The sequence below is a fragment of the Ictidomys tridecemlineatus genome, chromosome 8, assembly GCF_052094955.1.
Source record: "Ictidomys tridecemlineatus isolate mIctTri1 chromosome 8, mIctTri1.hap1, whole genome shotgun sequence".
NCBI classification, from domain to species: Eukaryota; Metazoa; Chordata; class Mammalia; order Rodentia; family Sciuridae; genus Ictidomys; species Ictidomys tridecemlineatus.
The window spans coordinates 33,881,040-33,900,702 of NC_135484.1; the positions used below are offsets into that span (position 1 = coordinate 33,881,040).

General features: G+C 32.5%; 1 protein-coding gene across 1 annotated transcript in view; it reads right to left on the reverse strand.

Moving 5' to 3' along the window:
* Positions 1-19,663, reverse strand: part of Lama2 (laminin subunit alpha 2) — a 572,217-nt gene that overhangs the window by 77,351 nt on the left and 475,203 nt on the right. Inside the window, exon 41 of the mRNA XM_078019194.1 lies at positions 6,909-7,011. Within this exon, the coding sequence (XP_077875320.1) occupies positions 6,909-7,011 (103 nt within the window). The remainder of the gene's footprint in view (positions 1-6,908; positions 7,012-19,663) is intronic.

Sequence of the window (19,663 nt, forward strand, 5' to 3'; positions counted from 1 at the left end):
ATCTCCCCAAACAAAAGCCTGAATGTTTTCTCTGATATGTGGATGCTAATTCACAATAAGATGGGGTGGCTAGGGAAGAATAGAGGTACTCTGGATTAGACAGAGGAGAGTTAAAGGGTGTGGGAATAGGAAGGATAATAAAATGAACTGGAAATATGATCCTATATGCATATATCATTACATCACCAGTTTAACTTTACATCATGTACGACCAAAAAAATGAAAAGTTATATTCCATTTATGTATGATGTGTCAAAATGCATTCTATTCTATTTATAACTAACTAGAACAAATAAAAAACTCAAAAAAATTACACATTACTTCTTTGATCATTAGCAATTTCTTCTATTAGATGCCAGTCATTAAGAAGTAGTATGGTGCAATGAAACCAATATAGGACTGGATTTGGAAGATGTGGGTTCAAATGTCATCTCTGTGCCTTTTTATCTGTATAGAATGAACACAGTGCTTCCTTTCCTATGACTGACATAAGAAGTTAATTGAAGGGTGCATGAGAAAGTACTAGATTCATCACAGGTAGTTAGTAAGAGATAATGCATTCACATTGTGTTGATAAGAGTCTGGTGTGTTTGGCCAGTTTTTACTAATGTTATTTATGGCTTACTTTCTTCATTTAAACTGCTTGGAAAAGAACTTAAGTTTACATTTCCTAAGAAAATATATCTATCTCTTTTAACTGATTTTCATGGATTTCAGTAGAACTGTTCTATTTGCCTATTTAAACTTCATCTAATTATGTTCCTCAAACACAATTTTAATTTTCTATTCATATGTACAGGGCACAAATAAATATCCTGAGAGAATACCCCAATCATAAGGGTGAAATTCATGGACCAGCTATTAGTTTTGAATGGTCTGGCTAAATGGAGTCCATTGTCAAACTGCCAACTAGGTGACATTTGCAATGAGCTTTTTCATGTCCACAATATTTGCACAGACTCATTATCACTCTTCTGAAGCTGAAAGAATAATCTCTCTTAAAGATTTCTTTGCAGAAGAAACTTAATCCATACAAGCTCTTTTTTTTTGTTAAATATGCTTCATCTTTTGTTCTAGAAGCCCTGTAATAATTAGAGAATAGGTTTTTTAATCTCTGCAGTGTTTCTGTCTGTAGTTCTGAAGCAGAATGTTTGGGATAGGCCTGGGCTCTGTACCAGGTCATAGAGATGACCTTGATTTAACCCATCCTGGTAATGAGTGATTCCTGCTCTCAAGTATTCTCCCACTCATTCATTTATCAACCATCTGTAGGGCCATGAATGTTAACAGTCCACCTTTCCAACCATGGTAGAAGTCCAGAGTTTTTGTCCAGGATGGGTTAAAATAGCAGGTTTGGAGCCATGAAACTTTGTGTTAAACTGCTGACTCCACTATATACCCCCTGATAGACTGGGGCAGTTCCTTTAACCTCTCTTTATCATTTTTCTCATCTCCATCTATTATGGAAGGTTTGAGGAAAAAAATATGCTACCACATAGAAATTTTTTAGGGCTCCTAACTTGCTGTTTGGGGCAAAATTTAGAGGACCCTTCCAATGCAAAAATATACATTATCCAGATTGGTCTGCCCAGTTGCCTCAATGACTACTTTTGAGTAATTGAAACATCAGAGGCAATGGAAATTTTCAACGTGTACAGTATTTTGCTTTTATTTTAAATTTACATATTTTAAAAGTAAGCAATGTTTACAAAACAACAAAGTTTTAAAGCTAAATTTTCCCAAACACCTTCCAATAAAAGTAGTAATTTGCTGTCTTAGTGTCTTAGTCAGACCTATGTCTCCTTGAAAGCATTCATCTTAAATTCTTATAGCTATTCGTGCTGGAATATATGTTAGTTATATAAAATATGTTGATATTGTTATTTATTGATTTTTAAATATATAGCTTATCTATATCTCTATATAGATATATATCTAGATATATAAGATATCTCTCTTCATGTCATTTTACTTAACGAGGATGTAAGTATCATACATTGCACTTGTTCAATGGTCCTTGTTTTTTCTAACAGTGCTGGAGATTGAACCCAGGGCCCTGTGTATATCAGGCAACACGCTACCATTGAGCTATACTCCCAGCCCTTTTGATCACTATTCAAGTCATTGTTACAAAAATATTGTTCACTGTCAAGTTAAGGGGTATGCATAATTAAATTTGGTTGTATCTTTTTTAATTTTTTCTTTGAGGGTTTTTAAAAACACAATTATCAATGATTTAAAATCCTAAATTGGAATGTGGGCCAGGGAAGTTAATACAAAATCTGTAGTGTTCTGATTTTCCTCTAAATTTTTAACATGGCCTGCATAGATAGGTTAACCATACGTTTACTTAATTAAATAACCTATATTTAAAGCTTTAAAACTTTTCTTTCATATAGCTACTTAGAAGGTAATTTTAGTAGAGAAAATGATATATTAACCACATTAATCTTAGCCAACTGAGGAGTTTGTCTGTCCAGCATTGATATTGATCAAGCCCATTACACCAACTCAACATAAATAAAAATATACTATGTAAAATACACTAACTTTAAAGCTACATATTACAAATATGTAAAACATGTATGTATTACATGATTATATGATTTTATATATATTATATGACTTTATAATTTCTTAGATATATGGAACCTTCAAAATTTAAATTTGCTAAGTTGCCAATTAGTTCTCATGGCTAAAGGAGTCAGTGGCAAGATTTCTAATAGTTCCTCTGTAAGAGAATTAGATTGAAACTTCTGCTTCCTTGAGCATTCTTATAAAAGAGTTTGCTTCCTGAACCAAGCATAAAATGTCAAGTGAACTTCTCATCATGATCTTAGTGTATAGTTCTTTGCTTTTTTTGTGGGGGTATAAGTGAAAAATTTTCCCTTAAAACAGAAGGATTTATTTTTGTTTCTTATAAAATCTTGCTCTCTTAAATAATATTAATATGCATATATACATGTATATAAATATATGTTATTATTTGCAATATTTTAAAGTTATTTACACGTCACTGTATCCATTGATCCTTGAAGTATCGAGTACAAATTAAGTCTTGTTTGAGATAAACACAGGGTTGACAGGCCCTTAAAACTGTCAGCTACAACTGATTGTTTTTGCTTTTCCTACCATTAGAGGACTATGGTAGACTCCTCAGGAATGGAGGGAAGGGGTACTTTTCTGGTTGTATGCTCTCCAAAGTCTTAGGAGGTGGTGGTAGAAGGAATTCCCACTGCCGTCAGTTAACCCATATTTGCTTTCTGATTGTGGCCCTGCATGCTTTTATTTTGTTCTATTTTGGTCAGTCAGGAACTTGAATCTGAATGTCTTTATATATGAAAATACTTTCTAGTTTAACACAGGCCCTACCATTTCTTGGTTTATCTGTCAGGTTCTTGAAAACATTTCTGTTTACCCTGGTTTCAGACAAATTTACTTACAACCTGGTTCCCCCCAAAGCCCAGGTTCTGATTCTGAATACACAACAATCCCTCTGACTCCCGCTTTTACTATGCAGACCTTTGTCTCTTTCTTAGTAGATTCAGAGGATGGTTCTGAGGGTTTGCTTCTGCAATACCACAAGCTAAGTCTCACTTTTAGAGAAGGTCTTTCCAGTAGTTCCTGCCCCTCCATGTTTATCCCTGTTTTGCCACTTTTTGATTTTCCCTCTAACCTGAGTCCATCATGGTTTAATTTTCTTGATTTTTGATGTTCACATTCCAAAGAAGGAGTCAAAATTATATATGAGGGACCAGTAATTTCAATGAGAAAAGATGAAGAAGTATGTTATGCCAGGAGACCAAGGTTTGATTTCATCAGTTTCATGTAAAATTGTCATCAGTGAACAAATGATTTTGTCTCTGTGACATGCCAACTAGGCTGATTCAGGTAAATGGCAGCATGGGAATTCAGAAAAATTACATTTTTAATAATATAAGAATGCTTTAATTAAATGTAACTCCTATGCTATACTTTAGTTTAAAACCACTGCAATATGACTTTTTATTCCTTTTCTAAAATAACAAAGAATCTCAATAAGTATATAATTTTAAGGGCATTATCCATAACTGCAGAATTTTCTGATACACATATCTAGATGGAGGCCCAAGTGGTTGGAGAAACATAGCAGAAAAAGAAAGTGACGAACATTGATGACTTGAGTGATGTGTGGAACTGCTCTGTGTGCTGGACAACACTACAAAACAAGCAGTGCACTGACTCATTATTCCTGGGCTTGGGAATAGAACATTTTATTTTATGTGAGTATTATCCAATTTTTATAAGTATTTCTTTTTTCCTAAGTAATTATATAATTTCTTTTATCTTTGACAAAAACAAAAATTAGGGGTAAATTAGGAAGTTAATAAATTTGAAATGTTGCTCTATGTAAGACAATGTATATAATTTAAAAATTTTTAAATCACAGTATTCTCAGACTACTAATTCATCACCACTTCATTCCTCACCCTGTACATACTGTATGAGCACCTCAACTATTTTATTGTCCATACTTTTTGCTTACTGATAAAGTAGAATTAATTCACCTGGTGGTATTAATCTATCCTCTCTTTCAATCATCAATTTGTGCAAAGCCTCATATCCATGAACAAAATGGTTTTTGTTTCCACAGATATTCAATCAGTGTAGTGTAGACCGGCTTCAAAGCTCAAACGCACACAAGGGCAAATTTCCTTTTAACAGATGTATATTCAAACATTAAAAAGCAAAACAAATTGCTCCTGGCAAGTTCAGACTCCCTCTAGGCAAGGACAGCAGAAAAATGGCAGGGAGCAGCAGTAAGTCATTCATGACTAAACCTCAGGAACTAACTGAATTGTACTGAATTGAACCAAGCAACAAATTAGAAATATGGAGGGAATACTGGCCCCACCATTTTTATTCCTTGTAACTCCAGGCACCATAGAGAGAGAAATGACTAAATCTCTGTTTTAATAGCTGCTGTCAGGAGTTTTGCTCTGTAGGGCCTATTTCAGCAGTTCCTAGTGGTAATATATGGCATTTCCCTGATTAACAGCCATTTTATAACCTGTGTAATTGGCCACAAATCAGGGGAATGTCATAATGTAGCAAGAAAACATTCCCATCTCCGTCATAGCCTTGGCTTGGTTTTCTGGAGGAATTATTACTTGAGTAGTTTGTGGGTTTTCATTACTTTAAATAATGTACTACCTGAAGTACAAAAAACGACACTTAGACTAATGAACATTTCTGTCTCCAAACCCTTTCTGCCACCCTGTCCTTAGATTTCTTTTTCAAACACTAAAAATGGAATTCTTTCTTCATTTTTATAACATCACAATGTTTGTGGGGAAATCAAGGCAGGGGCAGGACAGGGAGAAGGGTCAGGTGTGTAAGGCAACAAACTCTGTTATGAAATTTAAAACAACACCCCAAAACTCAGTAGGTAAGACTGAAATATTTTAATATAATATATAAAAAATCAGAATTAATGCAGAAAGATCCATAATGAACCAAATATTAAAATCTTAAGTAAAGACAGATTCTGACTCTGGACTTGTATGACTTATCTCACTCACCTGCCCGCGTCCTGGGCAAGGGTACAAGATAAGAAGAAGTGAACACAAAGTAATGGTCTAACGTCTTTTGTCAAACTAGAAAACAGACTTTGGTTGTTTATAATCACTCTTGTAATAACAGCTATCATCTGCACAAAATTATGTAAATATGGAGCTTTATTTTATCTGTGATACACAGTCCAAAGCATTTTACTATGAAAGTGTCATCTCTAAGAGAGATAGATGTTGTAATTCTGTATCAGCTACTATAGGAGACCAAGTTTTATTGGTTGAAATCATGCCAAATAGAAATTAAACTTTTTCTAGGATAAGTAAAGATCAACATCAGTCCTTTAGTGAAAATATGGAATTATTTCTCAATTTGAACTCTTCAGTGAGATATATACAAGAAATTCAAAGTTTAAAAAACCCTATGCCTTTTCTGAAGAAGGTGGAATAAGGTTCATAACTGCAGTAGTTTGACAAGTCTATGAGGAAGAGTATGGTCATAGAGGGGCACCTAAATGGAAGGGTGCTAGGTTTTCTGGAGAAGATATCTGAGCTATATTGTAAAGATTTGAGAGAAAGTGGTTAGATAAAGAGGGATGGTGTTGAGGCATTCCAAGGAGAAGGAATAACATTGTGTAAGCATGAAGTCTCAAAATGCTAGCATGTTTTAGAGGGGCTTTGAATCTTTAGGAAGGCTTGGAAGTTGGATGAAAGCCAGAAAATTGTAAGGGATGAGACTGGAGAGATAAATAAAAGGCCATTCAGATGAGAAACAGGTGAAAATTGAATGAAATAGTAAGTATACCAACTTATATAGACAATAGCCATGTGAAATAACATATTCTTAACACAAAATATAAAATATATGGGTAGACATTTTTTTTCATTTTTGATTTCTGTATTAAAAATAAAATACATGAAAATATATTGAAAAGATTTGAAAAATGTTCAGATCCCACTAATAACACTGGAAGTTTCACAGATATTTACATCACGTCTGCCAACCTATTCCTTTGTGACTTTCTTTTCTGAAGCCATAACAAAGTGGGGTTGGCACCCTTAAAAATTCATCATGCTAAAAGTTACTGTACTTGAGATATAGTTGAAGCAATTCAATAGAAATTAGGGTTGAAGAATTCTATATAAGTTAGGTTTAAAAACTATGAAGCATTATTCAGTGAAAAATAAGATGTAAAGACTATAAAATGTAAAACTGGGGAGAAAGTTTACTTGCTTAATATCCAGGTTGTAAAATGCTCAATAAATCTAAAAACTTTCATTCTTCAATATGGTCATAGAAGATCCTATCAATGATAATGCATTTAACCTGAATATAACAAAAACATTGGCCACACTAACCTTTTACATCATTTGCTAATTTCTTGGCTTCATTAAGAATCCTGAAGCTTTTTTGAAGAGAGCCTTTGGCATCTTCCTTCAATGAACCTTGAGGACCTGATGCCTGTGGACAGAAAAAGAGGTTTAAAATATCTAATAATGTAGCATAATGAAGTCAAGATGTCCCGAAGACAGTTAGTATACAGAGTTTACTTACTGGAATAAAGACTGATAATTGTGACTTTTTAACACATGTGGGTGACTAGAGACTACTTGTTGGGAGATTAGAAGGTCTAGAGAGAAACCCTTAGAACAAAAATGTTCAAGTGGCAGGTATAGAAGTGGGGCTGGTATTCCAGAGGCAATAAGGAGAAACTGAGAGAATGTGATATTATTTTCCCCAACATATCATGGCTGACAGAGTTACAAGAACATAAATGATCAATAGTATTAAGTGCTGCAGAAGCCAAGCAAATTGAGAACTAAAAACATTCATTCTAGATGTGGGGTGAGTGGGGAGCATTACTTTTATTCCCTGGGTGTTGAATTTAAAAGGAATACCGGTTCCTTTTTAGACAAATTTCAAAGCACCATGGCATCATACAGCCTTCTAAATGACAATCTCAGAATCACAATCATCCAGCAAAGATGTATTTGTTGAGGGTTAGATTGATCGAAGTGACACAAAGATAATAGAACAGGAAAAGGATCATTTCACTTGACTGTCTAGTTATCCGTTTAATAGTGTTTGCTCCTCTGTAGTCATTACATAATACATTTATACCAACAGATAAATCAAATAAGGTCCTATGTGTATATTTTAAACTGGAAAAGTATGTCAGGGTACAATAAGGGCTGAAGAATACTAAATGCTTACTCTCAAAGTTATAATTCTGAACTTAGGTCACCGCAGTCATAATGTTCTTCAAAGACATCTGTAGTGCCTTAGTAACATTTTTTATCAGTCATGTTACTTGAGAATTAAAATAGGAAAAAATTACAGAGCTTGGTTTTGCTGTGGTCAAATTTATTTTAGTGTATCATTCCAACAGAATTCATTTAAATATTGCTCATAAGACAGACTTTATATCCACAAAAGGGCATATGAGAAACATCTGCATAAATAAAAAGAGACATTGTACAAAGCACTAGAAAAATACAACCTTGGAAAATTATTCTATGGGAAATTGAGAGTATCTCACATTGTGTTCATGGGAATTTTTAGTTTCACATTTTATCTTGGGAATTAGGTGTAGTAACATCAAAAACTGTCATTATCTTGGGGAAAAAATAAGTGTAAAAGTTAATGGCACAAATTCAATGTACTTTACTCAAAAAAGGAAGCCTCAGATTACCCACTCATGTTCTATATTTGCTCCAATTTACACATCATTTTTACTCTGTGGGTTATAAGTTTTCTGAATCAAAACAGATCAAAGATAGGAAATTACAAAGGAGTGAAGATTCTCTAAATAGGCACAGTAAAAGCAGCAGAAGTGACAGCTGACAATCTGTTTGATGATGAAGGAAAAGAAAAAACTCAAAAGTAGAGAGGAAAATTTTCAATGCTTAGGCATCCAAATCGACTTGGAAAGGGGTCAAGTGTATATGGTAAGGTAGTTCTCAGTGGATGACATTATTATTGTAATAACAGAACTAATGTTGACAATGTTCCTGAATAATCAAGAATATGGGTCATTCATAATGTTAGAGGAAACTTTAAAAAAAAGAGAGAGAGAAAACCCAGCTTTTCTAACATTCTTGGAGTGTGAATGCCTTTTTATAAGAACATCATCTGGCAAGCATTTAAAAACTATAATCTTAAAGCTAATCTTGGATGTGCAAAATGAGGCATGGCATTAACTGAGGGAAACAGAGTTGATTTGCTGTGAAAAAGAAAATTAAAGGCAACAGATGAGAGAGAGAGAGAGAGAGAGAGAGAGAGAGAGAGAGAGAGAGAGAGAGAGAGAGACACCCCAATCACCACTGAGTGAACTGTGAGAAGTTGTTGATGGACTATAATCAGTCGTATCAGTCGTAACCAATATGCATTTTTCTATTTTTCAAAACTTTTCAGCAGTTGATTAAGTTAAAACTGGATAGATAAATCACACATACTTAGAATTTACAATTTTATTTTTGAAATGTCTACACCCATGAAACCATTACTGTAATCAAAGTAGAGATCACAATATCATTTCTTTTAATCCTTTCCTTCTTATCCCTTCTCCTCTTCCCCACCATGTTCCTAGACAAATACTAGTCTTAATTTAATCACTGTAAGTTTGTGTCTTATAGAATTTATATACTACATTTTTTTGGGGGGTTTGGCTTTTTTCACTCAGTATAATTTTAGCATTTGTCCATTTTGTGTGAGTGTCAGTATTTGATCCCTTTTGTATGTGTAAGTGGTATTTCATGTGTCCCAATCCATTTATGCATTTACTATTGAATGGAAATTTGAGTTGCTTTAGCTTTCACCATTCTAAATAGGACTTCTAATCATTTTTGTGCAAATCTTTGTATAAACAGAGATTTTCATTACACTGAGAGTGACTACCAAGTAGTAGAATGACTTGATCATATGGTTGATGTATATTTAAGTGTTTAAGAAACAGCTACCTGATTTCCAAATTGTTTGTAGTATTTAAAATTTCTGTCCAGTAGTACACAGAAGTTTCTTTTGTCCTCAGCTGGGCCAAGACTCAATACACTCAATTCTTTTTTTTTTTTTTTAATTTATATGTGGTGCTGAGAATCGAACCCAGGGCTTCACAGGTGCTAGGCAAGCACTTTACCACTGAGCCACACCCCCAATACTCAATCTTTTAAAATTTAAAAATAGACTAAAATTTGACTTTCATTTTGGTTCTAATTTGTATTTTTCTGTTGACTAATAATGTTGAGTATTTCTTTTTGTGCTTATTTGCTATCTTCTTAGGAGAAATATCTGTTAAGAATTTTTCTGTTCAATTTTTGTTTTTTTTTTCCTTATTACAAGTCTTTTTTCAGACACATAATTCAAAAATATCATCTCCTAATTTGGAATTTGTCTTTTCATTTTCTTAAAAGTAGTTTTTTTGTTTATTTTTATTTATTTATTTATTTATTTATCTATTTATTATTGGGTACTGTAGATAGAACTCAGGGTTCAGGGGCACTTGACCACTGAGCCATATCCCCAGCCCTATTTTGTACTTTATTTAGAGACAGGATCTCACTGAATTGCCTCACTTATGTTGAGATTGGCTTTGAACTTGCAATTCTCCTGCCTCAGCCTCCCAAGCTGCTGAGATTACAGGCATGTGCCACTGCACCTAGCTTCAAAATAGTTTTTGAAGGGAAAGTACTCAATTTTAATGAAGATTAATTTAGCAAATTTTTCCAGTTAAGGGTTAGTCTTTTATGTTATATATAATAATTTTTGCCCAAGATCATAAATATTTTACTTACATTTTCTTTCAGATGTTTTATATTTTTATGCTATATAATTAGATCTATGATCTATTTCTGAGTTAGTTTTGAAAAATGGTATAAGATATATTGTAGTACATGTTTTTACACATGTATATCTAATTCTTAGAGTTGCATTCATTAGAAAACATTGAATTGCTTTTGTATCTTTGTCAGGAATCATTTGACGTATGTTAGGATCTATTTCTAGGTTATTTTGTTCTAATGATCAATTATTACTCAATGTTGATAACAACACCACACTGTTTAATTACCATAGCTTTATAGAAATTATTAAACCCTGATAATATAACTATTCCAATTTTTTCCTTTTTATTTCATATTGATTATAAATTTCTTTAAATAGGTTTCTAGGATCTTATTCAGCTTTCATTGAATGTATATATCAATTTATATAAAATTAGCACTATAAGAATATTGGATCTTCTGATCCATGAACATGATATATCTATTTATATAGATGTTTTAAATTTATTTCAGTAATATTCTGTGTATAGTTTTTTTGAATTTTTTATCAAATTTATACGTATTTCATATTCTTTATGCTATTGTAAATTGTATTAATTTATTTTCAACTTCAAGTTTCTCTTTGATAGCCTATGCAAATTATCAGTTTTCACATATTTATGCCATAGCCTATAATACTGGTAAACTTGCTTATCAGTTCTAGTAACGTTTTATAGATCCCATGGATTATTATGCTTTGACTGCCATAGCTCTTGTGAATAAAGGCAGTTGTACTTTCAATATGGAAGCCTTTTATTTCCTTTGGCTAACATTTCCAATACAACATTAAATGAAAGTGAAGAGAACAGATATACTTTCCTTTTCCAGATCTTAAGAACAAAGCATTCAGTCTTTCACCATTAAGTATGATGTTAATGTAGGGTTTTTAAAAAATAATACACTTCATAGATAACAGGGAGAAAAATTTACTTCTAAAATTAAAACTTTAATATGCAGAGATGTTGGATTTTTGTCACTTTTCCTGCCTCTATTAAGGTGATTCTATGATTTCCTTCTTTAGCTTTTTAATGTGGTAAATTATATAGATTGATTTACAAATCCTCATTGTACATTCCTGGGATTAATACCAGAAATATTGTATAATCCTTTAAAAATGGCTTGGATTTGTTATAGCTTTATCAAAAATGTTTGAATATGAAGGATATTAGTTTATAATTTTCTTGTAATATTCTTACCTGGCATTGATATCATAGACTGGGGTAAGAGGACATATTTTATCCTCTTCAATTTTCTAGAAAAATTTAGTATTTCTTTGATGAAATTTCATGAAATTCTCAAGTGGAGTAATCTGGGAGTGAGATTGTGCATATGTGTGAGTATGAAGGGTTTTAACTACAAATTTAATTATATTATATATATTTTATGTATGTTATGTATATTCAGATTATTTGTTCATTTGTGGATGAGTTTTGGTAGTTTAAGATTTTTAAAGAGTTTGCTCATTTCATTCAAATTGTTGAATTATTAGCATAAAATTATTTACAATACTTTTCTAATATTTTTATTATCTGCAGAGGTTTTAGTAATTTCACCTCTTTTATTTGTGAGATCCCTCTTTGGAAACCTTTCTGAGTTTTCTAATACTAGTCTGTATGGATAATTATTAACTTATTCATCTTCCATTGAATCCTTGCATCTTCACCCAGCAATGAGATTGATCTCTGACTGAAGATTATTTACTGAAAAGCATCCCCACTGCTATTTTCTATCTTTTTTCATTTTGGAATATTTCTCATTTTTTTCTGCTTCCAGGAGTCTTATCTTCCCTGCTTTTTAGGAAGCCAGTGATTTCTTCCTGTATCTTTAGTGAACCATTCCTTGCTAAGAGACAAGGAGATAGATGGCATATTTAAAAGTGTAGGAAACAGAGGAGAAATACTATAAGGAAAGACAAAGAGTCAAAAGTTTTGACGTGTGGTTGGGGGAAATAAATATTTCAATCCCATCAGGCTATAGTTTGTGGAGGACAGTTTGGAGAAATAAATATATTAGGTGCGTCATAATTTCTAGAAGGTTTGAATGTCAGACTAAGCAATCTGGGCAGTGAACAATTCAGAGCTATTAAAAATTTCAGAGTAAGTGAGTACAATCAAAGTTCCAGTCCAGAAGATAAATTAGGTAGCTGCCTGGGAAAGAAGGAGACTTTCATTGGCTATTGTAATAGTATAGGCTAGGAAGACAAGAGTAATAAACACAGACAAGACCTGTGGAATTGAAAAGTTTGGATTTGAGAGTCAGTCTTCAATGTTTCCAGGCACACTCCAAAATAATAAAATAATGAGCCGATGGCATACAACTGTCAGTTATAAGCAATCTGCCAACAATCCAGGTTTGAAAGACAGGCTTTTCATAGGATAAGGGAATGGAAATACTAACATCTCATGGATGAACAGAACTGTTTCGACTCATTGGAATTTGGAGAGACCTTCCTCCAACATTGCTTAGTAAGTTACTGAAGCACATCAACAGAATCAAGACAGGTGATGAAGCAGCATTTTCCAAACTAATTATTCTTCATACATATTCATAAGCATCACATCTGAATTTCTGAGCTGTGTCTACAGCATATGTGAAATATAAATGAGATTCTTAGAGGTGCAAGATATTTTGTTTCTTGCTTTTTAGAGGTTATATTTTCATAAATAAGTCTTCAGTACTCTATATATGCATAAATATGTACACATACAAATTATACATTTATTATGTCATGCAAAATAGAATTTATTATTAATGTATGTAAGTTTCTGCATGTATAATTAGCTCATACTTATCTAGGAAAATGTGAAATAATTTAAGACAGAGTAGAAAACAGAAAAAACGAAATGACAAAGTCTCTAAAGATATAATGGAGGGTTTGGCACTTAATTGCATTTTGATATGTGTAAGTTTTCTTCTTCCTACTATTGGTTAAATATTCACAGTGGCTCTTATTAAAACATGATGTTGCTGATTTATAGATGAATTAATTTATTAATTTACTCAGAGAAAATTTTTAGATGTTTCAACACCAGAGTAAGCTCTGAGTATTCAAAATGGAAAGATTATGCTTTCCCGGATAGAATTGGAGTGGTGTGGAAAGACCAATGAAAAAAGTCACTTTCAAAGAAAAATGATCAAATCATTATGAGAGCAGAGAAATTTCAAAGTTTTTGGCTATCTGGAGGTTCTATTATGAGATGTGTATGAGATGTGAGGGAAATGTGTAGTTGAGTATTGAAGGTAAGTTACAATTTGTTGGGCTGGGAAACCTGCATCCAGTGAGTTACTTTCTAAACAAGGAATTTTAAATATTATTTATTCTGCTTTCTACTTTTATAATGTTACTCACATAACTTCTTTATTAGAGATAAATTATCTAAGTTCAATTGTAAAAGTTGGATTTAAGAAGGTATGAAAATATTTGTTTTTGTTTAGTTTTAAGGGAAGTAGTAACTGATAATTCATCAGAATGGTTATTACATGTTCCATTATGCTGTTTTTATAAAATAACTTATTTCATAAGTCAAGTTCTTATACGTTTCCAGAGTGGATTAATGTACCAAGATAATATGTTAACTAAATGATTTTAAATTTAAATTTTGCAATAAAGAGAACTTCAAAATATGTGAGGTTGGTGATTAGTTGCAATGTGTTTATATAAAGTATGTATGAGAGATAATTTACATTTTAGTGCATCTGACTACTATTAAAAATCATGGGTAATGTTCTTACTATAATAAATTCTCAGAATATAGGGTGAAGTCTAGTCCTATATGCATTTTAAAAAGATAAATTTTGAGAACCTTTAAAAATGTTCTAAAAAAGAAAGCTTAATGAGTACTGTTTTCATATTAATTGATATTAATTGATATATTGAAGTTGCAAAAACATTATGCAAACATCACTCATTTGTGCAAAAATTATTTGCATAGGAAAATGTGCACATAACAATATTATAAAAGTAATTTTTGAGAGACTATGGTGTGATATAGTGATTATTTGTGGGCTTTTGCACAACTTTACATTCCCTTCCTCTTTATTTCCTGTTTTGTAGATAGTGGACATGAACTTAGGTAAAATAATTGTAAAAATCACAAAGAGTTTTAAAATAAGAAAATCACTGCATCAATTTTGAAAGCTTTTTAATGAAACATATATATGTTTTATAGGTTCCTAAAGTAGAATAGGGAGTCAAGAAATGACCCAAAGAGATGGCCTTGGCCAGAGATCTTTTGAAACACTGTAGAATTCTGGTATTAAATAGTGCATCCTAGGATTGTAGAAGAATTAGATAAGTCTGTGGAAGACTGAAAGTGACTGCGCACACAAAGAAAATTGAGATAAAATAAGAAAACCCTCAAATTTCTCATGAAAATTCAGTTTGTGACTGTGAATTTTTAGCTTGATGTAAAAACTAAGAAAAATACTCAAAGAAAGATTTAAAATATATGACTAAGAATTGTTTTATCCCAATTACAGTATAATAGCCATAACTCTGCCTGCACCTATTGGTGCCACTAACCTGTTGCAACAGGGCAGGGACTGGGCTCATAAATGGTCATTAGAAGATGGGTGGGCAGATAATATAAGGGCCTTGAATTTGCAAAAAGACTATGAAGAAGTTTAGTAGGATTTTCTCTCCAGTATCAAACTGAATGAGCAATCTCACCACCTGATCATTCCATCTCTAGGTGAAATTCCTAACCAGTCGTTAGAATAGCATCAAGAACATTGCTGCTTTGATGAAAATTAGTTCACATTTAAATTGCATTAAAGCATCATCCCCAAGAGTTTGTTTCTGATGACAAAAATCTTTTGATTTAAACATTTTATTCCCTGAAATTTTAAATGCATCTAATGTTGGGCCATAGAATAGGATTCACTTCTCTGCTTTCAATAGATTGCTATTTAATTATTGACTGAAATGAGTCTAGCAGGTACAAAGCAAATTGCTAAAGTCAAGAAAGCTTAATGAGTACTATTTTCATACTGATTCATTATTTTTCTACACAGGTTAGATTCTGATTGATTCTTTTGTATTTACTATTGTGGGAATTATTTAGTTCTCAGAGAGGTGACTTGCTGATGCAGAAGAAAAGTGCTCACCCATTTTGGTGACAAATTTGACTGTCATATCACTTATGGCTTTACATCATTTTCCCATTAACACTACACTGGTATAAAATGTAAATTCTAATAATTACAGATATTAATTAGAAGCTATAATTACTGTGTGAGTGACTACTATGTAAAAGTTGACAGAATAAAATGCAAGGTAAATGTGAGTAAAGTTTAGAAATTGGCAGACACCATACTTTATTGGAACTTTGAATGCAATAGATATTCTAATATTTTCCCTCTCTTTTGTGTTGAAAATAAAAACTTCAAAATTTACTAGTACTTATACAAAAAGGAAATTTAAATAAGACATATAGAAGATACTATGTGATCATATTTTTAATTAACTGCTCTTTAGAAAGGCCTTAATGTTTACTCATAATATCATAAGACTCAGTATTTTACTTTAGGATTTACTGACCAACAGTAGTGGTATCAAAATAATCTTGCTAAATATTCAAAAACTAATAACAAAGTAGAAGAAGAAATTAGTAGGGAAAAGAATAATATTAAAAGAAAATAAATAATAAAAGAAAAAGTAAAAATAGGAAGAAAGGAAAAATAATGACTAATATAGATAAAAGTTGGAAAAGTGTTGTCTTTTATTTTCAAGACAAGTAATAAATACATAAATGGTAACTACTGGCCTAAGGGTAGTAACAAATTCTATCCACCTCTGATTACCCTATATATTTCTTAATTCTATTTACACATTAATTAAAATGAATAAATGCTTTAAAAATATTTTAAAGAGAAAATTCAAAACATGATCATGTTTAACACCTCACATTAATAAATAGTTCATAAGATCCTATTATACATACCATAACTGCATTGATGAAAAATAAGAAATCATATAATTGGAGATTGAATGTTAACTCACATAAAAATTAAATTCTTAAGTTGCAAGATACAAAATTGATACAGAAACCAGTAGTATTTCTTTCCAGTCAAATACCAGTCAGCCATTAAAAATAAGGAAATCCTGCCATCTTGAGAACATAGATGAACATGAAGGATATTATGTTAAGTCAGATACAGAAAGACAAATTCTGCATGATCTCCTCCATATGTGCAATCTAAAGAGTTGATCTCACAGAAGTAGAGAGTACACTGCTGGCTACCTGAGGTGAAGGTGGTTGTTGTTGTTGATGGGGTTGGTTGAAGAGATGTTGGTGAAAGGATCTATAATTACAATTTTGTAGGGGGAATAAATCCACCTATGATACAGCAAGGTGGTTGAAGTTAAGGAGGATACATTGTGTTCTTGAAAAAAAAATGTGGAGAGTGGATGCTATGTGCTCCCACCACAAAAATAATAACTATATGAGGTAGATTCATTTATTAATTAATTATATTTACCCATTACACATTGTGTGTATACTTCAAGAAATCATGTAATGATGAAACCATAGGATATTATCTGTAAATTGAATTTTTTTAAAAATTGTGTTTCTCTATACTAACAACAAACTCAAACTATATGAAAAAGAAGTCAATAATACAATTCTATATATAATAGGTACAAAAGGAATGAGAAAAACTTAGAATACATTTAATCAATGAAGGGGAGACCTGTATGCTAAAAAATATAAAACATGGATGAAAGAAACCAAGGGAGACACAAATAAATAGAAAGATATCCAAAAATGTCCATATCACAAAAGGTAATTTCCAGATTCAAAGCAATCCCTATCAAGATTCCAAAGACAATTTTCACAGAATTAGGAAAAACAATTCTAAAGTCCATATGAAAATACAAAAGACTCCAAATGACCAAAGAAATCCTCAACAAAGCTGTGCATTGCACTTCCTGGTCTCAAAGTATATGATGAAGCTATAGTAATCTTACAGCATGACACTGACATAAAATCAGATACATAGACTAATGGAACAAAATAGAAAGCCCAGAGAGTTTGCATGCTTAAGGTCAATGGATTTTTAATAAAGGAGCCAAGAACACACAATTGGGGAAGGACAGACTATTCCATAAATGATGCTGGCATAACTTGATATCTACATGCAAAACAATGAAATTAGGCCTTATCTCACATCATTTCAAAATAGATTATCCATGGTTCAGATGTAGTTTGTCCTCCAAAGGTTCATGCATTAGAACCTTGGTCTCCAGAGTTGATTGGACTTTCAAGATGTGGGGCTTATTAGGAAGTAATGACATCACTGATTATGCTACCTGTAGAAGGAATTGATTTACTATTTTCCGGATCTTGGTAAATTATTACAAAAGAGTTGTCATTAAAAAATAAGGCTGGCCCCTCATCAGCCTCTCTGGATTCCTGTTTTACCATGTGATATTTCCCTCTCATACATGCTTCTGCCAAGATGCTGAAAGCCTGATGTGATGTAGCCAAGTGGGTCCACATCAGAAATACAATCAATGGCGCCCCCCAAACTTGGACATCAGTTTCCAAAGTTGTGAGCTAAATAAACCTTTTTTTCTTTATACATTACTCAGGCTTGTGTATCTGCTTCTGTACAGCAAAGGAAGCAATCTACAAGAAATAGGGAACCTAGTGAATTAGAGAAAATATTTGCAAAGCACACATCTAAAAAGGGTGTGTGTATTAATTTCCAAAATATATAAGAAATTTTAAAAAAACTCAATAACAAGAAAATAGATAACTGGGTTAAAAAATGGGCAGAGGGCCTGAATAAACATTTCTCAAAAGAGGACATATTAATATCCAGCAGATGCATGAAAAAAATGCTCAATATCACTAATCATCAGGAAATGCAAATTAAAATTGTGAGCTATCACCTCACACCTGTTAGAATTTCTGTTAACCAAAAGACATGCTACGCATTATATACCATAAATGTAGAAAATTTTATTTGTCAATTAAAAATAAATTAAAATTAAGTTCTACACTCTAGGAACTGCATTTACTGTAGGAACTATGCCAATGGATGAATCAACACAGGCTGCTCAGTGTTTCTTGAGAAGGTATTCTGTTAGCTGGTAGCTCACTACCTATTTAAATGTGCTCAATTTGGAGACAGATCTCCTAATTCCTAAATTCCTAAATTCCTAAATATCCTAAGGATATTCAAGCATATTACTTGAACCTAAATCTGATCAATTTTTAAAAATTCTACGTGACATGTACCTTGAAACAGATGTTCAGACATGATCTCAAATTAGATAATAAAAAGAAAGAATTTTATTTTATCTTTGAAATTTTCATCACTGTTCAACTCTATCTTGTGGTAATATAAATATTTTATTAGGTGTGTTAGTCTGGATTATCAGCCATTCTAGAGGTTTAGCATTAGTTTTTGGAGATAGGAGGGTGCATCCTGTATTTAGTTTTTGGAGATAGGAGGGTGCATCCTGCATTTAGTGATCACCTACTGTAACCCAGTATGTATGAAAATCACATAATACTGTATTAAAATACCTAGGGTCATTCTTGGTTATTCATGCTTATTTCAACTGGGAAATCTATTGTCAGTTCAAATTTAATTCTGGATACATTTGTTTCTGAGAAAAGGAAAGAATAACATAACATCACAACCAGGAAACAGTGCAAATAGAACTAAGGGTGCTGCTCACCAGGCTGTGAACCCTAGTACCTATGCCAAGCCAAGATGCCTCTCCTAACTCACCCAATGATTGAATGGGCTAGTGGAGCCCCCAACTATACTTCTCCCACAGAGGAGGTAATGTATACAGTAAGAGAACAAGGAGCTCCTCAAAACACAGATTATTTAATTTAAAATATGAATTTTAAACAAAGAACTGATCATTTAGAGTAGATTATACCAAGAGACTATGTAAAAGGTAGTGGCTTTGCAGGAGACATCAATGGGGAATACAACTATGAGACAGAAAAAAGAAGTAGATCAAAGAAAGTGTATGACCTCCATAGAGGAATCTTCCCTTTGCAGGTGGACTCTCTTCTTTATACCAATGAAGCTCTTTAGATATTTAATACTCCTCAATCTGTAGCAGTTACTGTGCCTACACTTGGCACAGTAGGGTAGAAGGCAGGAAGGAGGTACAAAGACTCTGAAGCAGGCCAGGCTTCAGAAATAGCAGTAAGGTTGAGGATCAATCAGTCATGAGAATAAAAGCAGATAATTCAATATGGGTTATTTATTTTAACCCCTTCTTCCTGCACAGAAGCACAAACAGCCAAGCATCCACTCCCCCTATT